Genomic DNA, 27,058 nt, shown 5'->3' on the forward strand with positions numbered 1-27,058 from the left:
GCTAGAATCAATGATTGGGGCTTTCAGAGCAGTGTTTCACAGAAGGACTGGCATCTATTAAAGTTCTCTCCATCAAGATGACTTTGCAGTGGGTCTTGGCACAACTCACTTGATAGCTTGGAAGGCAGAACATACCCAGATCAGAGTGTTTCTAGTTGAAAGAGGCGTTCAGGCATGTCAAACAGTTCTCACCTTCAATACTGGCTGATGCTTTTACTCCGCTATCTAAAGGAGAGAGGAAACCCTATCAAAGCCCTTTCAAAGTTTCATGTGGGGGATCTGGCTAGCGTGAGTGCATTGGTAGTGTTTTGATAACCAGGTGCACGTGAAGCAGCTTCTCCAAGGGTCTGATAAAGGTGTGCATGGAAGGGAGGTAAATATCTACCACTCCAGCTAGTCTCTGGTTCCTTTAAAAGTGTTTTTCCCCTTTTTTGTCCTCTTTTTGCACTCTCCTCCATCTTCTTGAGCCTCCTCTTGATTTCTAAATCCTGGTAAACCCAGGAATAGAAGGGTTTGCCCAATAGAAGGCAAACATGACCAACTTCTCGGATTGAAGCAAAGGTGGAGCATGCTTCTGCAGCGCCTTGTTTGTGTCTGAAGGTGGGTAGCACCAACAGGAAGGGCTGATAATGCCAAGCCTGTCTCCAAGTGCTGGGATTCCCCTGCATTAGTGTTGTCAATTGGGTGCATGCAGATTTATGATTTTTGTATAAACCCGGTTTCATTATGTATTGATAACACAAGATGTTTGTGTGCTGCAGGCTGAGTCACTGCTGCCTCCCAGTGAATTTCTCTGATGATTGTGTGTGGGCAGATGCAGCCTACTCTTTATGCCAGTTCTCCTTCTCTTTCTTTTAATGAAATTTTAAAATTTTTATGTTGCTTTGACATCTTTTTCTTTGAGAAACTAATTTCTCCTGAGCTGAGTTTAGACACAAGAGCCACTTTATTACAGAAGATGTTCTCGGTCTATCTCGGAAACTGATGTCTTTTGGGAGGCTTTAGGCACACTGTCCTTTAGCAAGTAGGAGCTTGTCCTCTCTGTTTCCCTATACCCAAAGCTAAATGAATGGGTGCTTTGAGCCTGATTGTTCTGTCATGGTTTGACATTAGGAGAGAGAAAGGGGAGAGCATGGACAGGAAGGAGGATCATTATGGATCGCTAGACTCAGACCATAGGACAGATGCCGAGAGGTGGGTGTGTTCCTGCCACAGTATCCCAAAATCCCTCCTCCATGTCTCCCCCGAACCCTTGACCACCGGCCAGTTTCTAACCAGGGCTGGGACTGAGATTATTTGACTTGATTTACACATTGACCTGGGGTTTACAGAAGCAGTGTGTCTTATTGGCGCTGTCTGCATGCACGCAAAGCCCTGAGCGTGGTGTGCCTTTCAGATGTGGATTCCCCAGCATGTGACATTGGGAAAATGGTACCAGCAAATATCTTGGCTTTCACACATGTGATGTTTCTATGGACTTGTACAAACTAAGCAGTGTCACTTTGCTATGCTGGTACAGCAGAAGGAATTCTGCCCCTTTGCCTGATGCTGTATTTGTATTGGTATAAATGTGTTTAATCTGATATAGCTGCTACTTACGGGAGCAAGCTACTCTGGTAATGAAACCTCTACCCTGTAACTGACTCTCTGCTCAGGGTTATACCAACATAATTACAGGAGTAAATGAGCTTTTCCAGAAGCAGGAGAACTGATGAGCCTGGCTTCTTACCGGTCAGTGTCTTGCGGATGGATTCTTTGCTAACGGTTGATCTCATAATAAAATTTTGCCACCAGTGGGAGCACTAATAGGTTCTCTTTATCTGGTCACTTATCAGAATTTATTCTCCGAGTTTTTCACTCTTCTGTGAGAGTGTGTTCATAGTGGCCATTGTGTTCAAAAGTTACTTGGATGAGTAAAGAAGAGAACAAAAATATGGTCAGCAAAACTGCGTAAGCCTTGAAATTAAGAAAGCATCTGAATAACAGCATGTACCAAGCTGATCAAGTAAAACTTGGCTAAGCCATAAGGCTCTTGGCTGAAAGGTGTTGCAAAACCTTCTTATTTTGCACTCTTTAAAACCGAACATCTCAGAATCCTCCTGGTTGTAGAGAGGGAGTTTGAACCTGGAAGTCCTTAAAGTTTGGCCTGCTGGAACTGTGAGGCACATTCTTACCTTTCCTATCAAAGTTAGTGATGTATCTAGCTATTCTGAAGAACAAAAGGCTGTTCTCAGTTTTTTTTATTGGTTTAGTGTATTTTTCTTGGCTTCGATTTCATCTGCTTTTGAGGACAGGGCTATTGACTTTTGTGGCTGCCTGTATAATGTCCATCACTGTTATTGCTGCAATACTTGCTGCTTATGTACAGAAGTCAGAAAGCGTAAGGCTTCTTCTGAACTCCCTTGCAAGGGTTACTACTGTGCTGGCTTTTTATTTTCCTCTCACCAGAAAAAAAGGATCCTTAATTTAAAATACAACTTTAAAGTTACACAGGAGAGCCCCACTTTCACCACAAGCCCAAAGGAGAATTACAAAGTTCTTACTGTATTTAGGTGGTGAATTGTGTCTTCCTAATGCATTTTGCAAAAGGGTTGTGTTATAGGCTTCCTGGGTAAAGAAGGGGCTTTGGTGATGCCCGAAGGAACCTTCTTCTCTGAAACTGTTGGCATGAAACGTATGCCCAGCTGCAGGGGAGTGGGAGATGGGCTTTATTGGGTGGTCCTCAGGCTGGTTGCGCAAGACTGGGTGGGCTTTCACAGGAGATCTCTTGTGATCCTTTTGTTGGTGCAGCGAACTTGCTTAGCACAGCATGAGGCTTCTCGAGAAATGTTTTCTGTTCCCGTGTAGCTGCACTCTGCAAAGGCCGATGACTGGGAGAGAACTGGAGTTTTAGGCTGAGAGACCTAGGTTGAAAGAGGATCTTGGTGAGAGATTCCTTTCAGTGGTAGTCTGCCTATTGTGAATGCTCTGTTGTGCTTAGTGGGGAAGCTCAGGGTGCTTTTCCCCATCATTTCACATCTGTGTTGATCCTTAGTCCCTGTGTGACTGTTTTGTCCTTTAGGACATCTGCTATCTGCCAGGTCGTGGCTGTTGGTTCCACCTACATCTGGCATCTTCAGGCTCTGACAGCAGGTTGGCTTTTGCTGGTGTCAGTGCAATGTTAATATGTAGTTAATCTGAGGAGAGCAGCTTGGAAGGAAAAGCTCTGGTAGAAAAGTCCTATCGGCACCTTCTCAGCCCAACTTTCTCAGCCCAACTTTCTCAGAAACATGCAGTTTTAAGGTAGTCTTCACTGGGGAGAAGGGTCAGTTACATGATGGGAAGAGATTTTTTTTTTTTTTTATTTCACTTTCGATTCATAAGCTACCTTACTCTCAAGTAATTCTCCTGATTTGGTTAGAGGAGCTGTTGTTACAGGCACAGCACGTGCCTGGAGTTAAAAACTTACCAGAATGTGAACCTACAGCACTGCAGTGCCTTCTTCAGGAAGTCTCCGTCTGTTTAAGGTTTACTCTCTGTGATAATTCTAGGCTTGTATCCAGTGGACTTGCAAAATGCCAGTGATCTTAAGAGGAAATGTTTTGTAACAACTTGTTCAGGAATTACATGATTAGGAATTGCAGTGATAAACCCTTGAGCAATATTGGCGGCTAAAAGTAATCCAGGAAAATTCTCCATCTGGGGGGTGGGGAAGAGAAGTTGATACCTGCTGTGACCAAGTTCAACTCCTTTTCTTCAGCAAGCGGTACTCTCCTGGGGGGCTGAGACCTAAAGGGCTTTTTAATATGTGAAAAACTATTGTACACAGGATGGATGGACTTCAGGTGCTCGTGGTGAGCTTTTCAATGTTATAATGTGCATTACTTTGAAATTTGAATTTCTGAGGCTGTTGGGAAGTTTGTTCCTTTCGTAACTGCAATTTGGACAATGTATATAAAATTTCCAGCTCCCAGGACAGTGGTTGGAGTACTTCCATCATATCTTCCTTTAATACTGTAAAGTAACATTACATACTTTCCAGAAATAGCAACTGACTGTAAGATAATATCACCACTCTGTGGATAATTCACAGCCACTCTTTGCCAGGCTTGCAAGTTTTATTTACACAACAGTGTCCAATAACACCAGCCAATGCATGACCCCTTCTTGTGGAAGATGTAAATAGTATCATGAAAAGCTCAAGCATGGTTGAGGCAAAGCAGCAAAAATCATAAAATTAGAGCTAGCTTGGCAGTTGTGGTTTTGCTTGGTGGATGCAGGTGCATGTTCTGCAGCGGTGCTGGCCCTTCCTGGCTCTCAGGGGCTTTGCAGGGTGCCCAGGGCTCCTTCTCCTTTTTCACCCCCTCAGGCAGCCACCTCTTAGCAGAGAAGCTGTTAGTTGTAAATGATAATGAGTAAATGTTCCTAAGAGTGGGAGAGCTCTTCAGAATGCTGTATTGGTTGGAGCATGGGTTTCTCAACTATGACACAAGCTTATGTCTTTTTTTTTCCTGTCTCTCTTTAAAGCCTCTTTTCAGTATATTCGGAATAGCAGTTCATATTTTAGGTTAAAAATACGATCACGTAATTAAAACTGCTTTAATAGTTGAGTAAGATAACAGATAGGAACACATTAAAAAGCAGAATGTCAACATACTCAGTTCTAGCCAAGATTTCCATTAATATCACGTTTCAGAGAAAGAGACGGATGTTGCCTTGCAGTGCTTCAGAGATTAAGACTGAGTAACACAGTTCTGTTCGCTTCAACTCAAATCTAGGGCAAAAAGCATCTTGAAAGATCTTTGTTTAAACCAAAGGAACCGTTGGTTAAAGATTTGGGTTTCTTACAAGCTGGCATCCACATGTCTGTCTTTTGAGCTTCCTTTCAATGACATTTTACCTGTGTTTTCTCACTCCTTTTTTTTTTTCCCCTTTCACCTCTTTAATATTTTTTGGATATTCAGGGGAAAAAACAATATTTATGGACAGCTTTTTTTTGTTTGCAGATTTATAAATTTTTTGAATTAGTTGTTCATGATAGTACTCTTATTTTTTCTGTATTAAAAACGTATTCTGTTTTTTCTTATTATGGGTAGTTTCCTGCCTTACAAATATTTGGAAAACTGATATCCTTCTTCAGGAGGAAGCAGGGAAGAGACTGGTGCCTCTTGGGTGTGTGTGTGGTGGTGGTGTGTGTTTTTTTTTTTTTTTTTTTTTAACTGAGACAGATGGCTGATTTTTTTTTTCCCCAAGTATTTTCACATATTCTGCAAAACCTAAAGAGAGACCATCTTTTTCTTTAAGCAGCCCTATGGCAAAGTGGAATAAAGGGACTGTGTCTGTGACCAAGGCTCCTTCATAACTAATGGTAAATGTGAAAAACTATTATGCTCTACAACTGAAAGTAGTAACTCTTTGATCTGATAATGACTTTTCTAAAATTCCTCACATTGCTTCTGCTGTGTCCTAATTCCCACCCACAAATATACAGGTGGCACCTTTATTGCAGATTTGCTAGGATGATTAGGTATTTTATAAGCTATCAAAGAAGTCTTTAACACGTGATTATTAATGCAGGAGGAACAATGGGATTCAGAGAGAAGTTAACAGCTCTGAGTGCTCTGTGCTTGCTGCTTAACAGGCTGGGGGAGGTGGTGTTTGTATATAGTAGTACATTGCAAAGGATAATAGATCATAAATATGGGACACTTGTCCAGCAATCGATGTTACAAATGATGAGTGGAAGAGTCAGAATTTAAGATAGCTAGGTTTAGAGGAGAATAGTTGAGTAGACAAGACTCTAGCATTCCTGTTAAAAATAGTCAGCGCTTGTTTTACCTGCACCACATAGAAAATAGATTGTTACCAAAAAAAACTGCGGAAGGTCAACCTGCTGGAGAAGCTTTGCAGGTGTTTCCTACCTGAGCTGGCTAGTGAGGCACGTAAGTAAAGGACAGCCAGGAAGGGCTGTACAAAGCTGTGCCTGACCCTGGACCCCAGGCAGCTGGTGCCCACACTGCTGCAGTTGCTGCCACACTTGCAATGAAGGTGGGCAAGTGCATGCTTGCTGCACACGCTTGCCCTGCACCGTGTGCTTGCTGCAGACTCTCTGGAGCAGGGGCTACCTCTTCGATGGGTGTGTGCATTGCTGCAGGCTCTGACTGAGAAGGGGTAGCCCTGCTTGCTCTCACCATTTCAATAATAACTGTTTTGGATCCCTAATTTACAGGGTAAGCAAATAAACATTTGCTAGGACCAATATGTTGAGCACGGTGGCTGCAGCATCCACTGGCTACCCGGCTGGTTGCCATGCATCCTTTTGTTAATGCTGTCTCTCTCGCGCTCGCTCTCCTCTCCTTCCCCTCCGTTCTTCTGGCATCAGTGCATGTTCTATTTTTAAACCGTGCTGTGCTCTGTATTGCGGCATTTCTCTTCCTGAATTATTTATCAGTGTTTGGAGCTGAATGGAGCACTACACTTTTTCCACTGCTCATTATTGTCCACGTGTCTATCTTGAGCCATTGACAGATTTGGTTCATGTCAAATCTCCCAGGCCTCAGCTTGGAGGGGCTGCAGGGGATGTCAGGGGATTGGTCACAGCTATGCAAGTTGTGCTAATGCAAGACCGTACAGATTTGTGTGTGTTTAATACTTCACTTGCTGGAGCAGGAGGGGAGGTGGTGGTTGCTGTGATACCATATCCTCAGGTTTCAGTTGAGCTAGGTTTGAATGGAAGGCCCTTTCTTTAAATTCTTTTTCGCTGCCTGGAGACTGGCTTCTCTGCCTAGGAAGACGACACCTCCCTGCACACGTGTGTGCATGCGCACATGGAGGAGAAGACCGCATCAGAGACTGTGTGGGCACGGCTGAGCTTGGCTCAAAGCTTATTGGTGGCGAGGGGTTTAATTTTTACTTGTCTTGGAGGAGGGGAGAAAATGGCAATTTTTTTTACATCTGAAACCTTCCTTCCCCCACCACAATGCAGACACCCTTATCCAGGGAGATGGCAGCACAGCCTTTAAAAGGAGCAGGTGGGCAGGATGCTATCTCTGAAGGATTTTTCCAGCCACTCACTAAATATAATTTGTCCCTTCCCTTTTCTTTGCTTGAGTGTGCCAACCAGCACTTGGTTTTTTTTTTCCTCCTATACCTACCTTTTCCCCTCCTCTTCTTCCATCTCTCCTTTTGCCTTTATTTTGTTTTTGCTAATGGATTTGGCTACTCCCTATCCCTGCTGCTTCTGGACTTTGTGGCAGTGGAGTTGGGATGGACGCTGTCCTTTCAGTCAAGCATGAGAAGGGAAGGATCTTGCTGGAGGAAAAAGGTGCACTGCCACTTTGCTGCTTGGAGAGGTATCAGAGGGAGGGAAGAGGCAGCAGCTGCTGTCTCTCCTCCTTGTCTCCCTTGCAGGAGAAGCTGGATGCTCACATTGCTGTGACTTGCAAGCAAGAAGCACGGTCCTGCCTGTGTGGCTGTCCTGCAGATACGTTTAACCTCTCCCCACTCTTCTACCCCATGGCTTTCATAGCGTTTCTGATTGTATACCAGATAGAGAGAGAGAGATACTCTCAGGGCTGTAGGGAAAGGGCAGTACAAGTCCCGCACTCATGCTGTGCAGTAAGGGGAGAGGCAGGCTCCAGGTAACAGTGGATGAACAGACAGTGATGCTACTGCATAGCGCACTTGCGGAAACCCAGTGCTGCACAGGCATTGAAGTGCTCTTGGGTGTCTTCAAGGTTTAGAATTAGGAATAAAATCCAGAAGCAGTAGTGGTGTGCTGGGGAAGGGATATGTGGAGGAGCACTGGTGTTTGCCTGACCAGAAGCTGGAGCTATGGGGTGTGCCAGGCACAGAGCTCCTTGACCCAGACTGGATTCCCCTTTCTGACTCTGGGAGTTCAGTCCAGAACTGTTCAGAACCATAAAACTCAGCACCATGTTCTGTGCCCGTGTTGGGAATGCCTTGCTGACCTGGAGCAAACGTACTTCTGTATGCTGGCTCATTAGTGACACAAGATTTGCTATGCCTTTGTATCCCTGGGAGGAGGGGTGGGGGGGGTAGGGAATCAGGCTGTCCCGCTAATAGCTGAACAAGGGACTTGGCAGTGCATGAGTTTAAATGCCAAAGTGCAGTGGATGCCACTTGCCATTAGCACTGTGGCTTTGAGCAGGAGATGGTTTGCATTGCGCTGTGAAAATGCAGCTGTGATTCATCCTACACGAGATGCTGTAGTTCACTGAAACCCAGCTCTGGGGCAGTGCGCTTTTTCTGGTAAGCTCCTAAGTAAAGTGCTAATCCTGCTTTATGACAGAGCTGCAGAACTCTTCTCTGCTAGGCCCAATGAGCCTCTTCAAGTTTTCTTAAATAGTTTATCTTGATTTTAGGAGCCTCCGTCCTGCCCTTACATTGTTTTTAAGTCCTAGGCTTGTAGGAGTAGCATGTGCCTTTAACTTGTGTGTCTCGGTGAGTTCCTGCAGCGCCTTGAGTGACACAATGATTCCCAGGGGCAGGGTGAGCTCAGGGCAGGCCAGGCCAGGCCTTGACTCTTGGGTTTTGCTTCTTTGGTCATAAATGACACTTGCCTTTTTATGGTAGCAGAGACAGAGGTCATTCAGCCAGTCGGAGTTGTTGATGGCCTGGGTTTCCTGTCCCCCTCAGAAGTGTCACCCCCTCACAACCCGCTCTCTCGTAGTGGCTCTGGGGGTGGAGTTTCCACTGGGCTCTGCCACTTTTTAACTTGGTTTCCCCCTTGCTCCCTCATCATAGCCTCTCATCAGCAAAACACGCTGGTTGTAAGGCTTATATGTGGGTGGTCAGTTTTACTGAGGAATCCTGGCTGTTCTCCTGCTGCCCCATTCATGTGCCACATGAGAAAGGATGAGTGAGACCAGACCATCCCTCGCTCCCAGATGTGGCGATTCTGCTGGCCTCCTGCATTTAGCTTTTCCTGGGTGCCTGCTCTCAATCTGGATGTTTGTGGAGCTTTTTTTCAGAGAGTAGGTAACTCCTAGCAGTAGTGTGCTGCAGTTCTCGTCCTTCCCACTTCCTGGCTCCAAACACCAAGAAATCTCTCTGCTGCATGCGTACACCCCCCCCCCAAAAAAAAAAAAAATCCTATGGCCTGGGGGACTTAGAGAAGGTCTTTGACTTACTGTGTGTGGTGGTTATTGTGTCTGCCTAAGAATGGTCCCTCTCTGAGCTGAGCCCTTAGTGCCTGTTAGGTGCCTGGCAGCACCTTGAGAAGTTGAGTCACATTAGGCACCCAGCTGTCCAAATCCCTCCTGCAGTCTGCATGCTCGTAATGTCCTTGGAATCGTATGCTGTCCGGAGGGAGTGTTGCTACCTATGCATGTTGGTAATTAATGGTAGCTTGCAGCCTGCTGTTGGTTGCAACAAGCAGGGCTGGTTTCAACCTGAAGAACAGTCTGTGATGTAGTTCTCCAGCTCCTTAAGGATCTCCTCCTCTCCCTCTCTGCTGTGCAGTGCTGCAGTGGCTGAGACCGGTGGAGGTGAGAGAGCTAGCGTCTGACATGCCTGCAGTGAGGAGTCTGTCCCAGGCTCGTTTGTTCTGGGCTTTTTCCCCCTTTTCTAAGGGGAGGGGGAGTTTTCTGGTCTAGGTTGATAAATGAATGCATTTAAATCCACCAGTGATGTTATCCTCCCTTTCTAGCTGCTGCAGGTTTCTGATGCAGGCTATCCGGTACATGTCCATCACATGGGGAGCACTGTCCTGGGCTAGTGATAGCTGTTTACACCAGTGCCATCCCACCAGTTCAGTATCACACATCTGAGTTTTGTTCCCCTTCTGGTGGGATTATATCCACTACCTAATTGACTGTCTTCTCTCAACAGAAGCTGGGCTAGGCAAATTACAGCCTAGGCTTATTTGGTATACGTCCGCCAGGGAGGGAATGAACGTGTTTTTCTCTTGTTGCTTTTTGCACTTAACGTTGCTGATATTTGCTCTGCAGTATTACTGTGTTAGGCATAAGCAGCTTCCCTGCAAGCTGGGAACACAGATAATACCTAGTGCTGCTGCATCTTTTCTGGTCCATGCCCTCCCCTCCCCCCCGACCTAGTTTTATTGCACATACACAGTACCTAAGCAAATGACTCTCAGGTGTGAAAGGCAGGAGCCCTGCAAGTTGTCTGTAGGGCTTTATCCAGTCTGCTGTGGCAGCCAAGGCTGCTGGTGGGGCTGACTCACTCTTCCTTCCCCTCCTCCTCCTCCTCCTACCCAGGATTTACTGTCTCCCCATCTAAGGAGAAGGATGCAGCTTAGGAAATCCTCTCTGACGTACGATTCATGAAGATAAAATGCTGCCAACTCATATTGATAATGGGCTGTGGTTTTTGAAAGAGCCTGACAGGACCCCAGGAGGATGCATCTGTCCTGTCTGGCAGGTACTTGTGTCCTAGAGCTGCAAGGCTTTCTTGGTCTGAAATCTGTCCTTGTTGAGCTGCCTGCCAGGGGTCTAAGTGCTGGAAAGCAGATTTGCAGCCCAGGCTCACATTATGGAACTTCTTTTCATTCTGCTTTAATGACAATGTTAAGAACTGACAGTGGGATTTAAGCAGGAGGCCCCAAGCTGTCTGTATGTCCTTGCTTACTTAATGTCCTCTACCAGGTGGGGTTCTTTGAAAGCAGGAAGACCTGATAGAAGGGAAGAAGAGCATCCAAAATTCCCTCCTTTTATAGTACTACTCTTGCTACTGCAGCAGTCCAGAGCAGAGGGCATCAGCAATTGTCCTTAATGATCCTGAGTCAAAATCCAACAGATCAGAGATGCTCGCTCCTTAACAAAATAAAGCTTTGTTAGTTTCCCTGGGTTTGGTGGAGACTTTATTTTGTCTATGTGGAGCCAGGGAATGTGCTGGAGCGCTGCAGAGCTGAACTCTGCTGTCCCTCTCTGTTGCTTTTTCACTTGCAAAGTAGCTGCTGGATCTTCTTCAGGGCTATGAACTCCAGATCTGAACCTCCAAAGGGGCTGCCTGGGTGCTAGGTGACATGAATAAACAAACCCAAAATAGACAAGTTATAGAGGGGAAAAAATCCTGATGTTGAGTTGTTAATCTAATCTTTTTTGGAGCCTTGCAGCTCTGCTGGGTTCAGCTGCCACAGGGAGTCACTCTGAGCACATGGTTTCTGCTGGAGAGACACATATGTCCACACTGGCTTCCTGCTGAGCAGTGTATGTAGCTGTCGCAAAGGCAGTCGGCTGCTGCTGCTCAGTGCTGGCTATGCAGTATGCTGAGAAACCTACAGTCCCAGCGGAGTCCCTGAACTCTGCTGAAGGCCCTGATCTTACAGACTTGCATGACTCAGGCAGCGGTGACTGTTTCTCAGAGAGTGGGTTCAGTTCCCTCGGACAGGTACCACAATTTCAAAAATTCTTTATGAACTGAGGGGGAGGATCTTGAAGTGTCCAGAAATGGGAGGCATAAAAGGAACTTGCATCTTTGGAATCTGGGTCTGCTTTGCACCTTCTGATGCAGGATTCTCATGTAATATTGATGAAGCCTTTGCATACAGCCCACATGGGGATTTATTAATTGTGGCCACCCTCTTGAAAACAGGGGTATTGCAATGCCTCGTGACTTCTAGATCATTGCCTTCTGTCTTGACCCTCTGTTATTCCTCTCTCACCTCTTCTCTAGCCATGAGACCCCCTCTTCAAATGTCAGTGTTGCTGTGGGCAGAAGTAGGGAGCTGTTCACTGTAGTCAGCATTGCAGCAGGAAGCACAGGTCAGCTGACCAGGAATGTTTATCTGCTGTTCCTACAGGCATGACAGGCTTGATTCAGAAGGCTTAACCTGTTTCAAACAGGTTAAGACATAAGCTCAAGCATGTGTTAAGTGCTTTGCAGAGCAGGGCTGCTTCACAGACTTCAACCTTGATTTGTCATGGAGCTGAAACGTATCAGGTTTTTGGTGTCTGTCTCCCTATTCTGTAACAACTTTATCGGACTGTTTCTTTGGCTGAGGAAGGGGATCATGAAAGAAGCTGAATTAAGTTAGCAAAAGTGGTAGAGTCAAGCTCTGAGGAGGCTCTACCAGCACGGCACTATACCCCTTCAAGATTTGGTTCTGATTTTTTATGGAATTTGTCAGACAAAAAGGTTGGGAAGCAGTTTTATAACTGCCTCACTTAAGCCTCTCCACTTCCTTGAGCCCAAGGCTGACCTGACCTTCTCATCTTCATCTCCTTTCTCAATGCTTCTGTCTTTATACCACCGTCCTGTGCGCCCTGCTGCTCCTTGCTCTGCTGCCAGCTCTGGCAGTGCCAGAACCCAGCCAGGGCGAGGAGGTTCCTTGAGACCAGCTGCTGACTGAGCTGATCCTGTGTGAAGGCAGCCCTGGCTCTGCAGAGGGCACTTCCTTTGGCTCTGGCCTGCACCTTGCCTAAGATGGGCTTGTGCACAGTGGGAGCTACTGACATAGAAGAATGGGGAGCTTGAGACCTGCTGTTGACCAGCTTTTAGAGTGCTAGCCAAAAGGTCTTGGGAGTCTAACAAGAGGTGAGTTCTGAGCCTGGCCAGGGTCAGGTATTGCTTGGAGGCCCATCAGTGGGTCTGCCTGTGCAGGTCACTTAGCAGGGCTGCCTCATGCGCTTGAGAAAGCTCTGGTATGTGGAGAGGGGACTTGACTGCAGCCTGTGTCTCTGTGGAGCTTCTGGGACAGAAAACCCCTTTGTGGGGAAAGCATAAGAAAGCAAGTAGTTCCAAACCTCTTTAGGGCCATTTGCATTTCTTGTTTCCCATGTTTGTTAGCACTTAATCACTAATAAACAAGCAAGAAAAAATGAGTGGAAATGGAACCATTAAAAGCACTGACCCCTTGGATACAGTTATGACAACAACATTAGCAGTGAAGTAAGGCTGCCTGTAACCTACCTCTCCATTTGTAAGGCATTCTGGAAAATGCGGGGCATGCATTGAATTCTTTTGGAAGATGTTTGTTTACTGGGATACCTTTTCTTTGCTCCTGCACTTGCATTCACATTGCTTCAGTGTCTGGCAATGGAAGGATGCTGTGTCTTTAAAGCCTTCTCAGGGCTTTGCGGAGGCAGTTCCACTGAAGTATTTGAATGAGAGCAAGAAGGGGGTGTGCATGTGGCTATTGGCAGAGCTCTGTATGACATCCCTCTGAACAGCTGGGCTCTGCTTTGCTTCAGAGCTGCTTGTCAGAGCAATTAGCTTGCTGTAGCAGCAGCAAAGATCGCTAGCATTTCATTGAGGGGTGGGAGCAGGGGGGCTGAGGCGGGGGAAGCTTTTTAAGAAGCAAAATTCCCCTGGCAAAATTCCTCTTGAACTGGTTGTGGCAATGAAGTCTCCGTTGAAATCAGGAAACAGATGACCTCCTGAGAGTGCAGAACCACCAGGGTGAGTTTATTCTTAGCATTAAGTCTCCAATGATTTTGGGCTTGAGAAAGATTGACCAGAGACTTTTCTTTTCCTCTCCCTACACCCCCACCATGCAAATACAGTATAGGTATAAATGCGAGCAAGTGTTTCAGGGATGGGGACCTGACATCATTCACCTCTGGTAAGTAAGTGACAGGATTTCTGCTTCTTGATGGGGTTAATTTAAAAAAACTTCTATACTAAAATGAATGCACGGCTCTCTGATCACATTCAGGGCTTGAGAGCCTGAGCTGAGCTTTTGCCTTCCTCTTTTTGTGTTGCTGGGAATGCACCTACAGGAAACAGGGGAATCCCCGATAAGCATACTGTACTCCTCCATGTCATTAAGGAGTTCCCAGTGCCAGGCTCATGGGATCTCCTTGTGTCTTAGCTTGGTGTTTATGCAACTTGCTTTGGGTAGTTTCTGTTCATTTTGCAAAGCGAAAGTACCCCCTACTCCTCTACAAGGTTATACTTGAAAGGATTTGCTTGTTTGAAGTTGGCTAGTTGCTGGCAAATGTTGACTAGCTGATTGGGTACATGCCGTATGAAATTTTCAGGTTAGCTTATGCAATTTGATTGAGTCTTATAGGACTATGTATATTTGTGCCCTCGTATATTTTAACCTCCTCTTCTATTATTTTAAACCTCTCACTAAATTGGGTTTGGTTTTAGTGGAATCAGGAGTTTGGATCCCTTTTACCTCCTTTCCATACATGCTTAGCTTCCGGTCTTGCCTAAAACACAAGGCAATGGAAATGATGCTCCCTTCATTTGAGATTTAGTGCTAGGAACTGGTTTTCCTGGGCTTAATGAACTACTTGGTTACAGTACTACAGGATCTTCATCTAAGTGTGCTGGACCTGTTTCCTTTCCCTTCATCCCTTTAAAGTGCTTATTTAGAACTGGAAGCATCACCTGTGGCTTGAGGATCTGCAAACAGTAACAGCATCTGCTGCAATGAATGGTGAACACTTCAGCAGGTGAAGGCTGAGTTCATCTTGAGGAAAGCTTAAGCCGTTTCAGAAAGTGGGAAGATGTACGCTTCACCTACTCTTCAGGTTCCCCCTTCGTTGTCACATCCAAGTTCTGCAGCGGGCAGCCCAAATGTGGAGCTGATTTTTTTCTCATTACTTCCCCTTTCATTCAGTGATCAAATCAATTTCTGGATCTCGCTTGGAAAACAGCCACAGTGTCCTGTTGTCTACTTTAGTGTGTTGAGTGGTTAAGAACTATCCTCTGCTAACACGGCAATAAGCAGGAGCATCAGCCTTAAAAACGGGAAGGGGAAATGCTATAGATAGCAACCCTCCTTTTTCCCTTCTCCCCAAGGAAGTGTGCCAGGAGAGGGCAGGCTTTGGGTCTGATCTAGTCAAGTTTGAAGATCTGTGCTTTGCCAGCCCAGGTCAGCTCAGGAGTGGCAAACTGGGCTGGGGAATGCCTTGCTCTCTGAGCCAGCTTTTCTTAATGTTGTTTGTGCTTATGCTTCTGATTGGCCCAGGCACGGCACACAAGAAGCATGCCAGCAAATAGGTTCAGAGCTATTTCTAATCTTGTGCTTCTTTCCTGAGCCTAGTTGCCACCCCTGTATCTGTGGGTCTCCTGTCTGCTGTGATATTTTGTTATGGATGAGTTCAGATGGAGGGAATTCTGCTCAGGATTATCTGAAGGAATTAGGGCTTGTAGCAGTGGGAACTCCTGCCAAGATTTTGCTTCTCAACCTTGGAAGGGTTAACAGAAATTCCGGTTCAATGCTGTCTTACTGCATCTTGACACTGTAGAAAGTAGGTGGATAATTTCTTGCTAGCTTTTCAGGAAACCCCTGTGGTGGACAACCCTCATTAATTGTTGCTGGGAAACAGCTCTGACGTCACTGGAGCAGTTCCCTGGTCTTCAGATGAATACAGTAATAGCTTGTGATGGAGAAAGGAAAAGCAATGTGAAATGGAGAAGGGAACCCTCTGACAAACTGATCTTTCTTTCACCATCCTGCCTAAGGACCCTCAGAGGACCTGTCCACAAATATTTATAACACTATCTTTGGACTGAACTTAAGCTCTTCCTTCTCAAGAACTGTTTATATTGATGGCTCCTCTGATCCTTTCACTTTTTAACTATTGGCTATTTTTTTTTCCTCCCCCAGATTTTGTAAACAAAGGATAAGAGGGCTCTCACTGGGCTTGATTGCAGCCCCCAAAATAAACTTGAAAGAACAACGTCACTTTTATCGTCAAATAAATGGTAGTCCCTTAGACTAACAGAGGGAGAGCAGAAAAACTGAAGATGGTTGCCACTGCTGTGACCTTCAGGCTAAGAGAAGCGCGTAAGCCTGATCCTGAGACTGTTTAAACCCACTTTCTCCAGTATCATTTAAATGCTTCTCTTTGCAAACCCTCCTGTTGTTCGTGCTGTTTGTGCAATAGGTTTCTTTCTCCTCCTGTTGTCCTGTCTGTCCTGTCTGTCCATCCTGTCAGCCTTTTGGAAGTGGTATAGAGCTGTGGGTACCTAATAACTGTAGCAGGAATTCTCTACACTTCCTGGAAAATAAGAATAAGCAGAATTTACCTATCCCGTTCCAAATCCTTTGAGATTTTTGTGCCCAAAAGTGCTGTTTAGCAGCAAAGAACATGTACTGGGTTGGCAACTGAATCTGTTTGCAGCTAGGCCACTAGATGGCTTGAAATGAAAGTCAGCTGTGCTGTGAAGTGTTAGTATTGAGAGGTCCCAGTGGTGACACTGGGCCAGGTACCACTGTCGTTGGTGTTGAGCAGACTCTGCAAGTTAGAACTCCATTCTCTTTTTTCTTGTCTGGTTGTTTGACCATAAAAGCTATTTCAGTGCAGGGTGCCATAACAGTCACTAAAAATCCATTATTTTAAATGGATTTCTAACAGTTTGTCATGCACCTTCATGAGATATCTCCCCCCACACACACCATTTCTTCTGTTGATGTTTAAAAAGAAAACATGCATCAAAACTTGAGCAGCAAATGTAGTTGGGGGGAGGGGGAGGCTCTCAGAGGGATCTGGGGATCTTTACAACCTCTGGCTTTGGTGCTGAACTGAATTCTTGTCCCCAGGAGATCTCAAGCATGCCTCAATCCAATGATTCCTTTCTTCCTGTGTCATCAACTTTTCGAAGCAGAAATGAGATGGGAACTCTGATCTTGTGTAGCATATAGGCTGCTTTGGGAGGAAATAAAAAGGAACTGAATATGCAAACTGGATGCTGTGAACACATCAGTCAACTCTTCACTGAAGTTACCTGTCAGGCATGTGGGAACTCTTCCTCCTGTTACTACTCCCAGTCAGAAATTTTCATGCGTAGCAAGCGGACAAGGGAAGGTTCTTTCTGTTTTCTTTTGGTTGCAAGCCCCTGAGTCCCTCAGCTGACTCAGTGATGACAGCTGACTGCACTGTGCAGTAGATGATGCCATCCTCAATACAGCTGCTTTGGAATTGCATGACTGGGTAGAGCCAGGCAGGTGCAAGCTAGGGAATTTGAGAATGGCAGGCTTGAGAAGAAATGGAGACATTTCTCCTTTACATCCAGTAAAGCTTATCCTGCTCTTCAATATGCGATCTGGATTATTTGTTATTGAGGATTTCTTTAAAAAAAAAAAATGTTTTCATGGTTAGTCTTGACCCTGGAGGAACTTGGGTGATCTGAAATGTTTTCATAGAAGAACTGTACTTTACCAAGGCCTTGGATTAAAATAGCACTTTATGAAGTTAAGCACGCAGTAATATTTGATACTTGTGGGCATGAGAAAGCTGTTGTTATCACAGAGTTGCTTGTGTAGGCTTGTAAAGTACAAATTCAGACTGGAGGTGAAGGTCCTAATGCTGTCTTTAATTTCCTACTGAACATTTTGCAGAAACTGGCTGGACTACAAATAGACTTACGCTGTTGCTGCCATAGCCTCCCTTCTCTGAATCCAGCAGTGCAGGATGAAATGAACCTGCTAAATCTTGGCTCTGCTTTGGGGAAGTAAGTGATGCAGTTGTGTGCACTGATGTCATCAAGCGAGAATGCCCAATGGCACTAGAGATCTGGGTGACCCTTGGGGTGTGTGTGGGAACCCCTGCATGATGTGTAAATGACTTCAGTGGGAGAACAGCAGAGGTCTTTCTCACATAAAGGAGGCAAGAGCTTTATACAGGGAGTACTTGCGTGATGTCTTTGCTCTTTTTCTCAATGTGTTTGCTACCCTTCCTGCCTTCCAACAGCTCTGGAAAGAAAAATGAAGGGATTTTGAAGACTTTCTCCCCAAAGCACTTCTAAAGTAACTAGTGTGAATGACTTATGACCAAGCAGCTATTAAAACCTAATCGAATCTGGTTTGGGCATGGCATGGGTTGAATTCCTGGCACATGAGCAGAATCTGTATTACTTAATTGAAGTGTCATTTCTACCCTTCATGTTGGTTCATGTGGCATAGGTGTTGCCAGTATTATGCTTCAGCTAGCAGGGTATGCTGAGTATACTGGAATTCCCACTAATAATAATAGTCCTGCCTTGGTTTGATACTTTTTTCCATCCAAAGGATCCCAAAGCTCTAAGTTATGTATGGAAGTTATCTCCTTTGCTACTGAAAAGCAGCCACCCCTGGCCTGAAAGCCACCCAGCAATTAAAGTTGCACAGAAACCACAATGTGTCAGTTTGACACAGGAAGCAAAGGCCTGTCTTGAGTGGGAACACTTGGAATCTAGAGGAGGAAGAAATGAATTATTCTGCTTTGAATTTTTCTGTCCTGGGACAAGTGCAAAGAGCACTGCCATGACTACTCAGGCCCTTAAGTTTATCTTCCACAGGAGGCTGGATCTCAGCACAACAGGCAGCAGATTAAAAACTGCAGAATCCCCAGCACAATGCTCTGATGCAACAGGTAGATAGCTGAACGTATTCATGTTTCAGGCACAATTCAACAGCATCTCCTGTTTCCTTCCCTCACAGGGAAAAAAGAGCTCCTCTTCTTCTCCTAAAAGACTTCTGCCTTCCATGTGCTGCCCAAGCACCTTACAAGTTCTAATGAAGTTTGAGTCTTAGCCCCTGGTGCTGTTCTTCATATATCCAGCATGAGTGCCTTGTTCTCGTGTTGATGACGAAATGAAAAGTAACCATGACTTGAGTTAAAGTGGCTTTTATCTAACCGTTTGGAGCAACAGACCTCACGTAGTGGAGCCCTCTTCCTTTCTGGGACTCATCTCCATTGCAGGCAATTACCTCTACTGGGTGCTCTCTTCACAACAGCTGTTGTTGCCTCATGTGTTTTCATTTAACTGTTTTTGTTTTATCTTCTGCTGAAATACTCATTTTCAGTGAAAACAACTCCACTGTGCGTAGGAAAAGATGTGTAGTTTTAGCAGCAGCTCTCAGGCTGCACAGTGTAGATGTCTGCCCATCCCTGGATAACGTGATCCCAGAGGCTTTGGCGTAGGGAGGCCCTGCTGCGTTCTCACTGCTTCCATGCCTACCTAGGGGCTGTGTTACTCTGAACTAAGATCCCTAGATAGAGCAGGTAATTGACAAATCTGAGGGAGGTGATCCTGCCCTGGGGAGGTGGCAGCCTGCCCGTGAGGTTGTCATTTGTCAAATGTGCAACGAGCCTCCAGAAATATGGCTTCCTTTCAAACCAGCATTGGGAAGGTCCTGTTACTACAGTGTGTGTCATGCTCCTTGCCTTCCAAGGGGCTGGACTCAACTGTGAAGGCAGTGCTCTGTGTAGAAATTGAGTTACATCTAGATAGAAATGACTGGTTAATAAAATTTGACTTTTTTAAGTCTACAGACAAAACCTGCTCTATCTTTTGATTCTTTCCTGTCTCAGATGCCACTGCACCTTTATTGTTCTGGCACATCTGATGCCTGTGTATCACAGGAAGATGATTTCATCAGTCTTGACACTGGTGTCACACTCTTGGAGTATAAGAATAGCAAGTTGACACCTGTCCTAGTTTCAGTGCTTTCACTGATTGAGGGAGGTAACAAAAATAACAGTTTTTTCCTTAAGTTATCTAGTTGTTTGAATTATTCCACATAATGAAATCCACGTACCACGTGCTGCATAACCAAGAAATGCTGCCGTGGTGATAATTCAGATGTTTCTATAACACACAGCCCTACTGGCTATTACTCCAGTTAGAGCTGACTGTGCCTGCACTAGTATTAGAGATGATGAAGAGCTAGGATCATAGCTGCTCTCCAAGCTCCAGTTCCTGCATTCAGCCACAGAGGGATACAGATGGTCTACTTCTTGTGGGGCTTCATCAAGTGAGCCCCAGAGAACCAAGGCCACCACAGCTAGGCTCTTTGCTTAATAAATATGAAGTAGAGCCTGATATGGGGGCTTTCCACAGCTGTGGGTGAAGCCAATTTAACTGATGTCTTCCAACCCACCTTGGAATTATTTGGGACAAGTTGGAAATCTGCCAATTTTCTGCAGATAACTTAATTTTCCACCTTGCCTGCCTTTCCTGCCTCCTTCTTCAGATAAGGTTATTTCCCCCCTTTCCACCTGAAGTCAAAACCTTCCATCTACATTGTAATTTCACCTCTTTGATGTAATGTGGGGGTGGAGATTAAGATTTAAAGCGATGACTAAGCAGTGGGAGCCTGTGCACTGTGCATTCAGATGCATCTGGACTCTTTTTTGTTTCTTTTTTAATAGGAACTGTAAGGTACTGAGAAATTAAAACTCTCTCTTCCACTGATGATAAAAAAAGCAATGGAGAAAATCCTGAAGAGGTTGCTTCATTGGCTGAGACAGTTGCAGCTTGTGACTGTTCAGAAGCTTCAGGGCTTTCTCATTGAATGAGATGCTCCTTCTAGCCAGAGCTGCTACCTGTGATAGGGAGCTATTTTCTCCAACAGGAGGAAAAGAGAGTGTGTTTGAAAGGTTCTTTACGTGTGTGTTTTCAAGGTATGGCTTCTGACTTTCTACAGGGTGCTAGGTACCACCCAGTTGGTGCAGGGAGCTTACATTTTGCAGAGGAGACTGAGAGTCCAGATAGAGCCTGGGAGGGAGATGTTTGGGGAGATACATGGCCTTAGTGGTCCAACTAGCAAAGCCTTTTATTACAGCCTTTTGATGCATCTGTTAGGTAAATTTAAATTCAGCAAAAGCTTCACCAGCTGCTGTGCTCTAGGAGAAAACAAAAACCTTTCTGAAGATCGCTCAGTGCAGAGAGGGAGCACTGCGCAGCCTGACTTTAGGTACCTCATGTGTGTTAGTCAGTAGGACCAAAGAGGCTTTAGTGCCTCCAGTTTGCAGCACCTTCTCCATCTTGCCGCCCCCACTTCTTCCTGTGAAAAACCATTTTCTACAGCAGACGCGAGCAGCAGCATCTGCTCAAGGAAGGGGAAGCTAAATCACCCCCAAACTAGTCTGGTTGCTCATAGTGATAGAGCCTGTTGCCATGGAGCCGTGATTCAGATTGGTTGACCTGGAAGCCAATGAGCAAGTCGCTCATGAGAGCATCATCATTTAACCTTGCAGGAGGCACTTGCTCAGTGATATGCGATGCTAATACTAAAGCCTTACACCGAGTGGTGAAATGAAACACTTGGGTGTTAGAAAAGGGCCATTGCTTTCCCCCTTCCCTCTCACGAACTGGGTCGTCGGTTGGTTTTAATTGCCGGTTGCAGCAGCGAAGCTCCCATGGGCTGGGCCAGCTCTTCCTGGCCAAGCTCTCAGTATTCAGAACCAACTTGCTGCCCTTGGTGCCGTGTGGTGGGGACTGTCGCACCTGCCAACGAGTCACCAGCCTCAGGATGTTTATTTCTGAGCCCTCAGAGCACTTTGAGCCTGCTCAGCGCGTGACTGGATCTGTTCTAAGTATGCTGCCTTTGTATCTTATAGCCAGCCTGAGGCTGGAGAAAGCTGCTCTTCCTATGGCTGTGTCAGGGTTTCTTCTTGGCCATGAGGGACTGCAGCCTTCTCTGTTGTGGAAATCCTGTATCCCACTACATCCCAGTACAGTGTTGATGGCTTGGGATGGGTCTGTCTGGTAAGATTATACTCTGCCCTATTGTATGCTTTTTGGAGTGAGGTCTCAGAAAGCAAAAATAAGGGTTGGTTATTAACCAAGAGAAGAGACGGGAGGAGGTGAGTCAAGATTCTTGCCTGTGAGGCAAATCGTGAAGTTTGGTCAAAAAGGCTTAAGCATGCAAACTCACTCCTGAGGTCAAGGCTTGAGCAGAAACTGAGGAAACTTGGCCTGCTCACCACACTTGTGCCTTTTCCCCAAGGAAAGCAGCTTCACTTTCACGTTGTGGGACAAGCTGCCTCAGACACCTCTGTCCTACTGTAACACAGGAGTGTGCATGCAGGCAACTACAGCCATGTGTCCTTTGCACCCTCATGTAGCTCGCAGCAGAGTGTCTGTACTCTAAGAAACGAGTCCAGGAATAGAGCGTATTTAGCAGTAGGCTTCCTGCTTTCCCCAGATTTGCTGCAGGATCCATTGTAACAGTAAATGCTGAAGTCTCTTGCTTTTACTCCCTGCCTAACCAGAACCTGCCACTGCCTATGTTGTCATGGTTTGGCAGCTGCAGATTGCACATTGCAAGAAGGCAGCAGAGGTGGAATTAAATGTTCTCCTTCAGGGTGAGGAGGAGGGAATAAATGTATCCTGGCCACCCCTTCACCTGGCCCTTGGCCAGCATGCACAAACCGTCCACACTGTCACTGCCTTAACTGTCCTGTTTGCTCTGCCAGCCTCCAAACCCAAATCAAAAAATCAATGGCAGCTCCCCCTCCTCCTTTTGCTCCATTGTTCTCTTTTTCTGACCCAGATTTTGTGGCTTCCCTTGGTGTTATATCTCTACGTAATCTTTTCGTCTCCCTGGCGAAGTGCAGCTCAGTGCCACCCCGCACCTTCCATACACCCCCACCGAGTCCTCTGAACTTTCACTTTCTCTGCAAGTCACTGTCTGTCACAGCAGATCATCTCTGCCTCCCCCTCGCTGCATCCCACGCCTGTCCAGGAGGAGCAAGGCTGATTCACTCATACAGAAAGGAAACCTCTTCTAGAAGGCATCTCTGTTGAGAAGCACGAGCAGCACACATCTCTGCTTTACAATTTTTGTGCAAGGGAAATGTTCTGGAGGACTGTCATCAGGGAGGGAAAGTTTATCAGGAGGGGGCAGCACACAAATGTGTATTCAGTGGGTCTGTGTGTTCTTTTGTGAATGAGGTGAGGATAACTGATGACTCTCCCCTTGCTGTGCTGCGCAAGTTGTGTTGTAGTATGATGGGCAAGGACCCCCTTACCCTTCTCAAATTTGATGTTAGATGCTTGGCATGGGGGCTAACACTTGTTATAGTGTGGCTGTTGCAAAGAGAATGAGTTGTACAAAACCTACTCACTGATTCTAGTGCAGAAATTTCCCCTTATAAGAACAAAGCCAGCTTCATGTGTGTCGTTCAGCTGCCTCCTTCTGGCAGGAGAGTTTTTCCTTCTCCAGATCTGCTGCGTATCCTCTGGCCTATTCACCGGCCAGGCCCTTAGCGTGGATTCAAGGAGGCTGAGCAGTTTCCCTGCAGCAGGAAATGCTTGGGTAGAGGGGCAGAGTTTCCTAGCTTCACCCCCTGTGAGATCCAGCCTCCTGCTACGGAGGTTGGCATGTAAGTTAGACAAGTGCTCCCTTTGCCTTTGCTGACCTAGTTCCCATCAGAGACATCACAGCTGAGCATCGTTCCCGCATGCAGGGGCACCGTACCCTGTACAACATGTTTGCTGTAAGCCTGGGCTGGCGTTTGTAGTTCCTCTTGGCATCTGCTGGATTCCCAACCTGCTGAGGGTGAAGAATAGGCCCTTGCAGCTGGGGGATGGAGGTCCCAATGACTCCTGAAGGAAGCTCCTTTTTGCAGGTGCGCTCCAGGAGATACCTACCAAGGGGAACAACTGTTGTACTGCACAGTGTCCCATGGGATTGCTCGAGGAAGGGGTAGAGAGGAGTGAGTGATCCATACAGTGCAAGAATCTGCACTGATAGCAACCAGAATAGCAGACGTGGGCAGTAGAGGCTATCTAACCCTCTCCTCCACGCCGCAAGTGATCTGGCCTTTGGGGTCCCATCCGTACTTGGGAATCATTAGCAACAGGAGGGCAGAGGTGTTTGCAGGTTCCTCTTACTAGGCTAACATCAGTGGGGGACTGCTCTCTGCTCCCTTTTCTGTAAGAAGCTGTTGGGGGCAGCTGTTTCCTGCGAGGAGCTGCCAAATTGACTGGAGAAGGTTGTAGGTGGCTGACTGCTGAGCAGGCAGGGGGACAGCCTGCTTGGTACAGCATGATGATGCTGGGCGGAAGGATCCTGGCCCAATACTGCAGCAGGTGTGAGGATCTTGCCCAGTTATTTTTGTTCACTGTTGCCCCCTGAGATGGGAAAGATCCTTACCCCCTCCTCCAGTGTCCTCATCTTGCCACATTCTGCTGTGCTCCGTGAAATGTTGCTGTGGAATTACCAGCGGGTTTCTTGTAACCTTTCTGCTCCGGAATCAACACACATGAGCAGTGGTTGGGATCTCTTAACAGTTCTCTGTAGTGAGAAATACCTTGTTTTCAGACGGTGATGGGACATATCCCCTTGCCTTTATCCAGCCACAGCATCCACAGTCGCTGTCTCCTACAGCTGGATGTCTGCCTTGTCACATACCTGTTCCTGTGCATGAGCCAGACTGTGCTACCCCATCAGCTTCTTCCCTGTCTGCTTTTTTTGCTTTCCCCGCACCCTTTTTTCATCAATTTTAAGGGGTCACTGGGGTCCCACCCACACACCCTCAAGGTGCTACTGATTCATCAAGGCCTTGGGTTAAGTAACTTCTTCCTTTCCCTTTTCTCCCAGCTGTGACTTTGAACCAACAGCAGTAAGTCTTGGAGCTGGCAACGGCAGGGGGGAAGCACATCATAGGTCTGGCGTAGAAGGTATTAGGCATGAAGGAAGGCTAAGGTGACTGTAGCTTCCTCCCTTTCTTAGCAAGCGTCCTGTCCCTTCCTCTCTCTCACCTTGATCCAATGCAGTGCACTGGTGTTGCATGGCACTGTGCTTTCTCCAGCTGCAGCCCTGCCGTGCAAGTCTGCTTCCAGCATGCAGTGTTCTCCCTTGGCAGCAGGGACCCATCTGCCCTGAATGCTTTAGCAAGTTTGTTTCAAAACCTCCTAAGAGTACCTGAGCCAAAGGGAGTCTCTGTCTCTCTCTCTGAAACTGGAACTAGAAATTGTTACAGTAGCTGCAATAAAATTAGAATATATGTTTTATGTTCAGCAGCCCTACAAATTAAGGGGGAGTGAGGTTGAATTAGTTGGTGCATATTAGCACTCCCATGCAGAGCCAGGAGTCAATAAATCTTTGCGAGATCTGACTCTTTTTCAGCCATATCCTTCCAAAGCAGTTAATAAAACAAATTGATAAACATCAGCTGTGTTTTCCAGTGCTCAAGCCTTTTGTTTGAGTCTCTCTCAAATTTAGGCTTCCCCTTTTCCTTTTGGAGGCCTTATCTCAAAGGGCCTGCCCTTCATCTAGCCTTTACCCAGCTTCTTCCTCTGTCAGCAGGAGGAACATCAGGCTCTGCACTGTCATTGTGCCTGTGAACATGTTTCTCAGTACAAGAATCTCTGCAGTCCTGTAGAAGTTGGTTTATCCCTCACCCCAGCTCAAAGAGGCCTACTCTGAGTTAACTGAGAAAGCTGAAGTTTCAGTTCTTGGCAATAGGTTTGGAGTTCACTCTTAATTTGATGAATGGATGCATGAAATGTTCATGTCTCCTGTTTTGGACAGTCAGCAGACCGAGGTGCGTGTTGTTGCCCTGTCTAAGTTCTGCTCTAGTTCAGGTGGTGTCAGGGGCTTTGTGGGCTGACTGTGTCTTTCTTGCTAGTCAAAAAGAAACAATGAAACGCAACTTTGTCAGGAGGGACTTTTTTTCTTCTTACTCTGTAATTTGGCACTTTTTCTGAAGTATCAAAGCATATGTAGTTGGAGACAAGATATTAAGGGTCACTTTATTTCCCTAGAAACACCAGAATAACCTCTTGATTATTAGGCTGTTCTCTCACTGAAGATTGAACTGATTGCAAGAAGGACTGGGCTGGGATTTGGGAAGAAAGGGCAGGAGATTTTGTTGTTGTTTGTCCTGGAACAGAGCGCACCTCCTCCAGTTGCTGGAGTTTGTTTCACCTACTGAATTCCCTGCCTTTGCATGTTATAAGTATTAGTACTAGCCTCTGTCTCTCACACACGTCAAAGAAGTTAAAGGGCAGGGTGGCTGCATCAGAGACTTATGTATACCTCAGTCTTTTTTATCAGCCCTGCCAGTGTCTTCAGAGTCCTAGGGAGTGAGAATCGTGGCACTTTTGCAAGGCCCCCTTGAGCCAGGTGCTGCAAGGGGCTGCATCCAAGGGGATCAGTGGGTTGGCTTGCACTAGGGTGCTAGGTTTGGGGTTATTGTACGCGAGATGAATTACAAGGAAGTTACAGCCCGTGTGTGCAAGAGTTAGAGCTCCAACTGGAAACTCTCTCCACCCCCTGACTCCCTTCTACCCATTCTGTCACCTCTCCCTGCAGGTGCCCTTTGCTACGTTGTAGGACTCTGAAGATGTCAAACAGCAACACGACACAGGAGGCTCTGGAAATAATGAAAGAGTCAGAAAAAAAAGTGGTTGAAGAATCTGTGAACAAAACCAAATTTGTATCCAGGTCACCAAGCAAGGAGGAGGCGGAGAAGGATGGGGGGGAGGAGATCAACATGCGTCAGGAATCTCAGGTAAGCGTGCAGATAAGTGGGTAGTCCCTTCCGCCACCTTGCAGACTTGGGCCTTTCCTACTACCTGGCAAACACGGTCTGGTTTCTATCCCTTCTGAAAGGGTCCTCGGCCCATGCCTCCACCTTCCAAGGGGAGACCATGCTGTACAGGCTGCTCTCTTTCTCTTTGGCTGAATCTGTTCTGCTTTGGATGGAATACTTTAAACATTCATTGGGCCAGGGAGAAAATAAGACTCGTTTGCCTCTGGAGGCACTTGTGCTCAGCCACCAAATTCCAGCCCCATGGCTGTAACTTCCACCTTATTCCACTCTTTGGCCTAAAGAACATTTAATGGCATAATGTGAAGTGGAGGCATGCCAGTGAGAGCTTGGTTTGGGGAATGGTGCCTGGCCTTTTCTTTGCTGTTGTTAATAGTGCCCAAATAGGAAATTATTGTTTTGGGGGTTCATTTTGGCAAGGGCAAAAAAGGCTGTGAAGGCATCGTTTGGAGAGTGCTTGGTCTCATTCCTGCTGCTTGCCTCTCCTGTCACATGTTCTCTCAGCCTAGTGTTAAACTCGAAGAAATGCCCACCGTCAACAACCTGCCGAGTGCTTCTGCGTTTAAAGTTGGTGGCTAGTGCCAGGTTTGTTCAACCACTACCTGAGCAGACACCAGTGTTGCTCAGAAAGAGCCTGACTTTGGTCATTTTGTAATAGTGAACAAGGAGAGGGTGCCTCGAAGGCAATGATAACAGATGTCTCAAACTCTCTTAATCAGAGCAGCAGGGTGTCCCCCACAAGATCTAGTGCATTAGAGCCCCCTTCCTGCCTCATGTGGCTCCTTCTTTTCCTGCATCTTCCATTAACCTTATGCCAGTCTTAGGCTTTCATTTTCCTTTTGCCTCTTCTCACCCCTATTCTGGAGGTTCCC

At 46.3% G+C, this 27,058-nt stretch overlaps 1 protein-coding gene across 20 annotated transcripts in view; it reads left to right on the forward strand.

The window, feature by feature from the left end:
* Window positions 1-27,058, forward strand: part of R3HDM2 (R3H domain containing 2) — a 67,651-nt gene that overhangs the window by 14,187 nt on the left and 26,406 nt on the right. For 14 of the 20 annotated variants that reach the window (XM_068921244.1, XM_068921247.1, XM_009665835.2 and 11 more), the window contains exons 1-6: window positions 13,166-13,362; window positions 13,467-13,525; window positions 15,527-15,706; window positions 16,463-16,654; window positions 17,261-17,373; window positions 25,949-26,147. In XM_068921244.1, the coding sequence (XP_068777345.1) occupies window positions 16,598-16,654; window positions 17,261-17,373; window positions 25,949-26,147 (369 nt within the window). In that variant the 5' untranslated portion in view covers window positions 13,166-13,362; window positions 13,467-13,525; window positions 15,527-15,706; window positions 16,463-16,597. Of the gene's footprint in view, window positions 1-13,165; window positions 13,363-13,466; window positions 13,526-15,526; window positions 15,707-16,462; window positions 16,655-17,260; window positions 17,374-25,948; window positions 26,148-27,058 lie in introns of those variants that run through there. The other 6 variants (XM_068921252.1, XM_068921257.1, XM_068921258.1 and 3 more) reach the window with 4 other exon arrangements.

This window comes from Struthio camelus, chromosome 28 (genome assembly GCF_040807025.1).
Source record: "Struthio camelus isolate bStrCam1 chromosome 28, bStrCam1.hap1, whole genome shotgun sequence".
Classification (NCBI taxonomy): Eukaryota; Metazoa; Chordata; class Aves; order Struthioniformes; family Struthionidae; genus Struthio; species Struthio camelus.